The sequence below is a fragment of the Gadus macrocephalus genome, chromosome 21, assembly GCF_031168955.1.
Source record: "Gadus macrocephalus chromosome 21, ASM3116895v1".
Classification (NCBI taxonomy): Eukaryota; Metazoa; Chordata; class Actinopteri; order Gadiformes; family Gadidae; genus Gadus; species Gadus macrocephalus.
Genome location: NC_082402.1, coordinates 5,386,100 through 5,396,648, shown reverse-complemented (window position 1 = coordinate 5,396,648; position 10,549 = coordinate 5,386,100). Strand labels below are relative to the sequence as shown.

The 10,549-nt window shown below is 43.0% G+C and overlaps 1 protein-coding gene across 1 annotated transcript; it reads left to right on the top strand.

The window, feature by feature from the left end:
• The first annotated feature begins 5,152 nt into the window (after window positions 1-5,152).
• LOC132449927 (heme-binding protein 1-like) lies at window positions 5,153-10,097 on the top strand. The gene is made up of 5 exons (XM_060041824.1): window positions 5,153-5,564; window positions 6,053-6,144; window positions 6,745-6,889; window positions 7,336-7,519; window positions 9,003-10,097. Exons 1-5 carry the CDS (start codon window positions 5,447-5,449, stop codon window positions 9,169-9,171), a joined length of 708 nt encoding a protein of 235 aa, XP_059897807.1. The 5' UTR covers window positions 5,153-5,446; the 3' UTR covers window positions 9,172-10,097.
• The last annotated feature ends 452 nt before the right edge of the window (window positions 10,098-10,549 follow it).

The following is a 10,549-nucleotide window of genomic DNA, read 5'->3' as shown; positions in this document are numbered from 1 at the left end:
CCTTTATCCTTGTAAAATTAGGTTTCCTCTAAAATAAACCTACTGAAATATTATACAACAATGTCGCTTACAATGTACTTATCAGTAGCAATGTGTTTCCAGACATGGACACATACACGCATGCACGCACACGCACGCACGCACGCACACAAATCTCTCTTTAGTGACAGTGTTTAACAAAGAGAGACAGGATTCCATCTACTCAGCTCAAACCATTTTTCAATTAAACTTAAAACCTGAGCCCCTGCGTTGGTGTGCACGGGCCTGTTTTTGTGTGCGGCCTGTTTCGTGTGTGCGGTCTGTTTTGTGTGCACTGCCTGCTTGTGAATGTGCGACCGAGCACCAGACAGGGATTCTTCTAAAATGCAATTTTCTGTGTGTCAGAAATCCCTCGTCCAATCTTTGAACAAATGGGAAAAAGTTCCTTTATCCCCTGGTTTTGAGGCACACATATATACGGCGCGTACTCTTGGTTGAGAAATATCATTTTTTATTTTCATTCTTTTTGAGTTTTATTCGACTTTTATTCCAAGGCTCTTCCCTCTATCAGAGGGTTTTCTTAAACAAGATGTCTTTCAACTTCATCCAGAGGTTTGAATGTGTGACGCGCGCGTGCGACCGTGAACACAGTGCCCCACCTTCAATACCCTGAAATGGATTTAACGGAATCTCCTGCAGGCACTGGATCAGCCACGATAGCACACTGCTAGATTAAGCTCAGGTTGTCTGCCGCCTGTTAAGTCAGTTAGCCCCCATCACCTTGACTCCTACTTAAGCCCTAAGCAGAGCAACTTAACAAGAGGGGGGGGGGGGGGGATGTTTAAATATGTGACGAATCAGAGATGCTTTGATCGGTGAGCCAAAAAACAAAAACACATTTTTTGATCTCCATCCTCCATTTTGGATCCGCATGCAAGCAAAAGTTCACAAGAATGGATCCAGCTTTGCTCCAAGCCAAGGGTGGTGTCTGGCAAACCTCATCTCAGCTGCCTTCCAATGTCAAAACCCTGCTAGGCCTTCCTACTCAACAGTGCCATCCATCCACTCTTATGTCCCCCTTCGCACGACGTTCCCGCTGGGAATGGGGCCTGCCGTTCCCAGCTCCCCTGCGCGTGAACGTGAAGGGCCCGGCCTTAGATTGCCCATGGATTGTCTTTGAGTATTGTGTACTATCCCAGGGTCCATGAGGGACCTGTCATTGGCCCCGTTGCCTGGAGACAGCAGAGCCAGTCCCGTGACACTCATGGGTCCGTGGACAGCACACAGAAATGAACAGCCCCATGGGGTGAAGAATCCCGTTGGGGGGGGGGGGGGGGGCCTTCTTCATCTGCTGAAGTACGTCTAGCTATGGAGCGATGGAGCTATGGTGAAGAATGGAGCCGTAACTGTGGGGCTATAGAATGAATGGAGCTATGGAGCTTTAGAATAAATTGCGCTATGGATCTATGGGGAGCTTTATAAGGAATGACGCTCTAGAAAGGCCTGCCTTGGACAGGAGACGAGGGAGAGTGGGACGGGCGTCAGAGCATGGATGCGCCAACCCCAGCCTCGTGTAGCAGCAATAATCAAGATTTATTTTTCCCTCCTATGGTGAGTGACTTTTCTTTTTGGGTTGTGCGCGTGCGTGTGGCCGCGGGGCTGATCTCAGTCCAGCCCTTAATAAGACTCATTTCACGGCAGGGAGCCGGGAGATTACATCTGACAGGACGGACGTGAGGTGGGGACCGGGAACACAGATTTCGTCGGGGGGGGGGGGTGGGGGGGCTAAGCTTCGGTCTCCGAAGCCCCTCTCAGACCCCGGGCGCCGTCTCACGCACGGAATCCTTTCCTCCCCATTCCCGCCGGGAGCGCTGCAAGCGTTGCAAACGGCTAGCCAGGGTTGGTTTCTTTTCCTCGGAGCGCATTGACAAGAAACAGCCCCAACCTGAACCGCCATTACCAGGCAACTGCCTCGATTCGAGTCCCCCTTAAGAGCCTTAACTTGAAGGCAAGATTGAAGGGGGGGGGGGGGGGGGGGGGGTTGGGGGAGCAGCGCTGACAGCTGTTTGGTGGGAGCTCACAGATAACCCTGCCTATCCTCGTCTACTAGCCTCCACTGTCAGCCCACTCTGGAGGAATGTTAAGTGGTGGGCAGTTGGCCGGATGGTAAAGTGATGTATGGCCCCACGTTCCTCATGAAGCCTAAAGATGTTCCATCCCAGGGGCTTGGGGTGGGGTGTGTGGGGGGGCACTCTGGCTGCCAGGAGTTTGATAGGGAATTTCCATGGCTGCTGCGAGAACGCCGGGCTTATAGTTCCATTAGGAAGAGAGTGGCGGTGAATGTATTACCCCGTGACGGACAAAGAGTGCACGAGGAACGGCCCTCCGTTATGGGATTGCACTTTAATTGCGCCGAGGAAGAGGAGAGTGCGAAGGTGTACGAGGCAGCGGACGAAGGCCGAGGGGGGAGAGCCTGAAAGAGCTGGAAGCTGGGGAGGTCTTCAAGGAGAGGAGGCGTCGCCGACTGGGATTCAAAGCAGACTTCTTGTTGTTCTTGTTTTGGTTGGCGTTGTTGTTCCTGCCCGGAAGCAGTTTATAAGAGTAATATCTTTGTCAGCGGGAAATAATGGAAATGACTTGATTGATCCTCCCCCACCAATCAACCTTTTTTTTGCTTTCTCTTTTTCTCTCGAGATGTCTCTCTTGCTCTTTCTCTCTCTCTCTCTCTCTCTCTTTCAATTAAATGGGTGAAATTATCTTGATAATATCCCCACGCTTGTTGAACATCCCCACGCCTGTTGTGTTGTGCACATTCAAATTGGCTATCACTCTGCAAGCCGCCTATTGTCCTATTAATTGACATAAGGTTAATAAGAAAATTCTAGATCTGTCAATGAGTTGACGTGACACAATATAATATCATTAGTGTGAAAATAAATAAACCACTGTTGATGTTACTTATGTCCACGATAAACCGCACACATTTGAATGGGTCAGAGACAAAAATAAATAAAAAATAGGCAACATTGTACTGTTATTCAAACAAACACAGACACACACGCACACAATCAAACACACACACACACACACACACACACACACACACACACACACACACACACACACACACACACACACACACACACACACACACACAGCACTATGAATATTCAAAGAGATAAACACATTCCATCGAGACAGCTAATTGTAACATCTGTTTGAGTAGCAAATGAGCATTGCGATAAAAGTAGACCTACCTTCCATCTTAACATTTCCTTCCTTTTTAATGTCTGCGTGACTCTGGAGCTCTTCACAATTAAGTGTGGCCTTCGTTATTCACCGAAACGATACATCTTGAACCTGAATCAAAATAATACTTCTTCTGTAAACATGAGAACAATAATCTGGACTCTTCTCTGTACACGTGCGTGCCTGTACTGCCCTCACCTGGTGTAACGAAGCTACTGCAGGAGGCCCCTTGTTCAGTAAAAGAACTCCAAAAAAGAAAGAAAGGTCGAATTGAATGCGCCCAATGTCACTAGAAAGTCGAAGCACAATCAGAAATAATTTCTTACTATGTGCGAAAAATGTCTTTCCATTTGTTTTATGAAGGATTCAATAAGAGCATTGGTCTCTGATGAAACATTATTTAACAGACCCACATGATGTTTTACAACTTAGGTCAATAAAATTCGTAAATTTGGTTAAAATTAATTTATGACATTTAAATGGTTGGCTTTGTGTTTACTTGCTGCGTCATCTGATTCATTTGGGAACCGGATAGCTGCAGTTTATAAGATGTTGCTAATGTACTTTCAACAACACATCCCAATAGTGAAACTCAATGAAAAAAACGTTGTATTCCTGCATTTACATCAATGTTTTTTATCCAAATTGGTTGACAAGTAAGATTGTGAACAATCAATCATAAAAATGTTTTGATACTTGGTCATGGTTGGGGCCATTTAGAGACCGTTTTACTGGTCTATAGCTCTCTCAATTGACAAATAATTGACTGGTAATTGATTGATAATTGCTCTGACATAACATCCTTTTTTTAATTACTATACTTGGGGGGTGACCTATACTGCCAGTCCTACGTTAAGGCTGTGTATAGCCTAGATAAAGGCTTTGTAGTAGACCCACTCAACCAGCAGAGAGGTGGAGGAAGAATAAATCATGGCAAGCGAATGACATTTGTTTCGCTATAACTGCCAGCAAGATGCATTGGATAGGCAATCCATCCCTTTGGACTGAAGATCCACTTTGGTCACATCTTTATTAGGCACATGACAGATACAGATTTGTTAGGCCTTTACAGACACAGCCACTCATTCCTCTGTGGCAGTTCACAGACTTTCCTCAATATTTCATGTGCATCGTTGGAAAGAAGGAAGAACATTAGGATGCAAATAATAATTTACATCGTAAACCATATTGATGTCAGTTGTTTTTCTGCTTCGCTTGTCTAATGAATTTCACGGCGGTTCCCGAAGGCAAACACCACATTAAATCCTTGTAAGATTAGCAGAGCAGTACTTCGGAAGATACCTCAAAATAAATGCAGATTTTGTATGCAAGCTCCAGAGATGCATGACTGCGTTGTGTTTACTGCTTTATTTTACTTTTTGCAGCATCGCACAACACTACCACGTTAAGTGAAAAGTTTAAAGAACAGTTTCACTGAAAACCACAGGATGGTATAGTGACAAGTAGGCCGACGTGATGTTGTGACTAAATGCTGCCTACGTTTGCTTAAGTGGACAACAAAGAAATGTGTATTCCTCTGAGATGTCCAGCTGAAGACAGCTTCAAACCTCTCATCTCAAGACCCGCCCTCAAGGTCATCCTGTTGCCTGGTAACCAATCAGGAGGATAATGCAGACAGTTCTGTTCTGCCAGGTACCAGGAGTTCAACATGTATTGGCGGTTGTTGTTGTTGTTGTTGTTGTTGTTGTTGTTGTTGTTGTTGTGGATGTTGTTACTGATCATGTAATTAGGCTTTAATAAACGACATTTATTTTTATAGCTTTCCCTATTTAATTCAAATATTGTTGTTAATGTTGGTACATTCATACAATGCTACCCTTTAACTGTGGAGAAATGCTATTTCTATTTATTTTATAAACTCATGATCACTATTCTAAGAAAGAAGAGTCACGGAAAATGGGTCAGGGGGAGGGTCAACGTCTCAGAAGTAAACATGAGTAGTGACGTGTGAAGGGTTTCCTACAGAACGATTCCGTCCTCTGACTAGATGGTCAACTGTCTATGTTTTGAGCGAGATATCGCAACATTTCTGTGCGTGAAGATTGTGACCAAAGTAGGTTAGCTAACCCTGAAAAGTAGTAGACATGATGGATCGCAAATCGTGCAGAACGGAGGAGCGGGACATCTTCGCCACGGACCTGGGCTTGGTTTCATAACATTGGAGGACTTGAATGCCCTCACGGATGAAAATGTGGACATGACCAGTAGCGAGGGTTATGATGGAGGAACCGAGATTGCAGAAGACGATAACCAGGATCGACTGCTTAACTATTGGCAAAACATTGGCAGGGGCCATCAAATCGATATACCACGTGGTGAGTATTTTAATCAGCTTGTATCATTAACTGCAACAAGACGCCTTCCTCATTCGTGGTGCACATTCTACATATATTTTATATATATATATATATATATATATATATATATATATATATATATATATATATATATATATATATATATATATATATATATATATATATATTTATTTATTTATTATTATTATTATTATTATTATTATTATTATTATTATTATTATTATTATTATTATTATTATTATTATTATTATATTATTCACTTATTTTTATAGCCATGAATTTAAAGTCTTGTTTTGTGCGCAACCCGAAATAAAACTCATCATGTCAACCAATTCAAACCTTTTATAGCTTATCCCCGGTACAAATTGTTATAATTTATGAGTTAGTACAGTCCATCCTTACTGCTTAGTGATCAAAAAGGGTATTTAATACGATTTGATTCAATTATCTGTCTGTTTGTTGACCTTGGTTGTGGTTTCTTTCAGAGATGGCCCAGCCCATTCAGCAGCTTACCGCAGACATAGAGAGTTCGCCACACAGGGAGCAGATTCCGTTCACCTTAGTGGCTCGTAAAGAGGTTGGCTGTGTGGTTGATATCTACCAAAGCGTAATGCATACACTTGAGAAGACCGGTTTCCCCTGTTATTCTGAGATTATTATTAGAATTAGAATTCAGAGAAAAGCTTTAATTGATTGAAAGATCCGCTCTGTCTTTCGGGCAGTTTAGTTTTTTAATTAAGAAAAAAAAACTATTTCTCAGAATTCTGAGATTTTAATATTATCAATTCAGAAAATCACGGAAACATTTGAGACTATAATGCTATTCACTATTAAGTCAAAGACTTTTATCCAAAGCGACTTATAGTGAATACAGCAACAGGTCAAATCCAAATCCAAATGTCCCCCTAAATCTTCCTGTATCTTTCTTATTAACCCCCTGAACCCACTCCTTAAAGTGTGTGTATCATTTAAACTAGCTTGTATCTTAAAAGAACCCAGCTAAGAACTAGGTCGGAAACAGACAACTCTGGGTTTGACTATAACAACTCCAACAACACATAAGGGCCCTTTTAAACGTTTATCTGTAGATTATAGTGAGGGTTAGTGAGTGTTAGTGAGTGTCTTAAATCACCGTGGACTTCTCTCTGAACGGATTGCGTTCCTCTTGTTCCCCAAGCTGGGTGATGGCGTGGCGTGCGAGAAGCGCGTGATGGACAAGGCGTGCTGGGCGTGCATCACGGTGACTGAGGACACCTACGAGAAGAGCATCTGTGCGGGTTTCATGAGCATCATGAGGTACATCTGCCAGCAGAACACCTCGGGTAAGTGGGTTAAATCATCTTTGTCGTCGCCGTCGACGACGTAATCATCATCGCTATAGCAATGGTAGTCAGCCACCAACGCCGAGCCCAGCCACAGTCTATTTTTTACAGTCATAATACGAGGTATGAAAGAGCTGGGAAGATGGTCGTTGTTGTTGCTGTTGTCGTCCTCTGATGTGAATTGATTTGGTTTGGTTAATATTTGAAGATTGTACTTCTGCTATTTTGATTAACTCTGCAACCGACTGGTTATAAAGTCACCAGGAATTTGGATGTGTGGAAGTAAACTAACCAAGCAAACAGTTTTCTCTCAGCAGATGTTGAGCCCAGACTCTATTATAACATAAAGAGGGGGAAACATCGCTCATGTTTCAAGTTTCATCCAACGGTAATCATATTCCCCAGGAGAAAAACACATTTCCGTCTGTTTTCCTCTTCAATTACAGGGAGGTACTTGGGCATGACGGTTCCAATAGTTACCGTGGTGCGAACGGATGATGCCCTTAGCCGCCTGTCCAGGGAGGTCCGGCTGGCCTACTGCCTCCCTTCCTGCCTCCAGGACCAACCCCCTCTGCCTACCGACCCAGATATCATCCTGGAGACCTGGCCCGCCACGGTGCTCCACAGCAGGTCTGGCTCCACTTCCTCTGGACTGTGAATCCGGTCATCAGAGAGGCTCTTGATTGGTCGTTTCTAGCCTATAGTGTTAATCATACCTTTCATTAATTTCACTCATAGTGGCAGGGTGAACCATACTAAGGAATAACATTTGTACATTTGCCAGAAGACAGAGAACCAACAATATATCGCTTGTAGGTAAAGACTTTCATAGAACCAGGGGCCAATCATTAACAATTGTTAGGTAAACCCATTCCTTGTGTACAACAAAGATAGCTAGGATAAGATGCTACACGATGCTAATACTATTTTTAAGTGCAAGGAGGTATATCATAAAATGGGTGATAACATTAAGTGAAAGGACGCCCGACATACAACGAGTGAATACATTAGGTGCCAGGACGTACAAAATACAATAAGTGCGTACATTAGGAGCCAGGACGTACAACATACAATAAGTACGTACATTAGGAACCAGGACGTACAACATGCAATAAATGCTTAAGGGAGGGTGTGGGGTAAGGGGGGGAGGCTATGCTGAGTCTAGGGGAACACTGACCTGTTCTCTATGGTGTATAGTGTTATCCATAATCATACATTTCATTCTTCTCATTTATAGTTGCTGATGTTGAACACTGCTGAGGTATAACCAATGAAAACATTTCATTTTTCTGAATGTTGGTGATTGATACACCGATTTTTGTACCAAACCTTCAGCATGAATGGTTGGAATACATAACAGTGTTGGGAGAATCAAACAATCACTGTTGAATCACAGACTGCCAGTAGGAAGAACGAGTGGATAAGAGTCATAAGGGTATTCAAACCTTCATTTAAAACTGAAATTCTGGCAAAATATAAGGCCTCAAAAGCATCATTCTCTTAGGAAACCGTGAACCGAATATTAAAATGTTTTCAGACAAAGAAAACCTTTTAGAGAAAGCCGAAGGCCCTCCACGCACCAGGGCTCCGACGTAGAGCGCAAACAGAAGCTGAACTTTCCTGCGTCCTTGTATTTGCCCCGGAGGCATATTAAATCACGCGCGGACGTACTCCTTTAGTCCGTTTAAATGGATCCCCAAAGGGAAATCACCATCAAAAACACGGGAGGTGGAGGTGGAATAAACACACGTAAACACAAGGCAGCACTCCCATTGTTTAACACAGGTGTGGTTTGGACGTGGGCCCTCTGTGTGCATGCTCTATGCTCGAGGCTCGAGCTTTGTGGTGTGGAGGCCTTAAAGGCTCAGTTATGGTTCCACGTCGCCGCAAAGCAGTGACCACGCAGTCGCTTCGACGCAGTCGTGAACCTCTTTTAGTGAGCGGACCAATCACAGCCCTTGCTGACTGCGTGCAAGGTTACAATATTTGGGAAGCGCATGTCAGGCCCTTGCAGTGGACGCAAGGACGTAATGGGTCAGTAAATGACGTGGAACCATAACTAGTCTCACTGAGATTCTGATTGAAGCGACCCCTTTGTTGTTGTTGTTCCCAGGGCTTTCACAGGTCCCACCAATGAAGAGACCGTCTTACACGAAATCAGAGCATTGGCCGAGATCCTGGCCCCTCCGAACCTGCTCAGCAACACATTCGTCATCGCCGGATACACCAGCTTGGCCGCCACACACCGACACAACGAGGTCTGGCTCCTGGAGCGCCAGTGACGTTCAATAGGAACGCCGTGGGTTAATGGTGGTTTTAGTCGGTTCCTCCTTTGTTTGTTGTTCCCCTGGTGTCCATTTGTTCATGCTACTCGCTTGGTGAATGGTGGACGGACGAGGACTCAATTCCTCTCAAACACCTGCTTTGAAAGTGTTAGTTATTAAGTTAATTAAGGTTAAATTAAGTGTGTCCTTGGGTTTGTCAATAACGCTGCTTTGTATAGATGCATGTATGTTCAATGTTCCCGATTGGCTTTGTGATGTCTGTCATGTTGTAATACTGCACTGTTCTTGTGTTACATAGCTTGGATTTATAGGTGCTGCATGTAAGATTCGAGAGTTATAAAGAGAGAGAGTGAAAAAGAGCATATGAGAGCATGATTGATCAAAATAAGCAACCAATAAACATCCTCTCCCCCTCTGCTCCCTCCCATACTACGTTTTGCTGCATTTGAGCATTTCCGTGCACCTGTGATTGACAGGGTTGATTGATTTCCCGACCATGAATGAAAAATTAAAAAAGTGCTATCTCCTATTCTGAGAAGAAACTAATTTAGAAATATTTTACTTTTCGTTTTTGTGTTCGGCAAGTCAAAATGTTAAGGATGTTTAAGTGCTCCATATGTATGTTTATATTCAGGTAGTGATATCATTTATGTATAGCTTACCCTGTTTTTACATCAGATCTTCTTGTTAAAGTAATGCCTTTGGTCTATCACTCTCTTCTCTCAGTTATCTTTGAGTAATCTATTTTTTTCTGAAATGCGTTCCCTTGTTCGTTTTGGGGTGCTTTTAATATATTAGGAGTAGTGTTTTTTTTAAGCACAATTAAAGCCTAAATGTTCAAATGTGAAGTAATGTGTGGATTTGACAAAATGCATAAAACGTCATAATAAAGTATGCATGCCGAAAGGTATGGTAAACAACCACTTTGAGAACTTTTATCTCTCCCACACGCTTATTCATCATCTGAAAATTAATTATAATATATCCTATAATAAGCCAGAAATCTAGGGGTTATCATGGATTCAGATTTACATTTTGACAGTCACATCAAATCAGTTACAAAATCGGCATATTATCACCTTAAAAATGTAGCAAGACTTAGAGGGCTCATGTCCACCGAAGACTTACAAAAACTTGTACATGCCTTTATCACTAGTAAGCTTGATTACTGCAATGGTCTCCTCACAGGTCTCCCAAAACAAACTCTGAGGAAGCTTCAGCTTGTTCAGAATGCTGCTGCTAGAGTTCTAACAAAGACCAAAAAATTTGATCATATTACACCAATTCTGAAATCGTTACATTGGCTTCCTGTAGGTCAGAGAATTTATTTTAAAATCATGTTGCTAACCTATAAATCCCTACATGGTTTAGGCCC

What these genes read in the sequence shown, in the direction of transcription:
- LOC132449927 (XM_060041824.1), top strand. Translation starts at nt 5,447, where the DNA reads ATGACCAGTAGCGAGGGTTATGATGGAGGAACCGAGATTGCAGAAGAC. An exon ending in TCAAATCGATATACCACGTG is followed by an intron (nt 5,565 to 6,052) that starts GTGAGTATTTTA and finishes GGTTTCTTTCAG; the next exon opens with AGATGGCCCAGCCCATTCAG. An exon ending in CCTTAGTGGCTCGTAAAGAG is followed by an intron (nt 6,145 to 6,744) that starts GTTGGCTGTGTG and finishes TTGTTCCCCAAG; the next exon opens with CTGGGTGATGGCGTGGCGTG.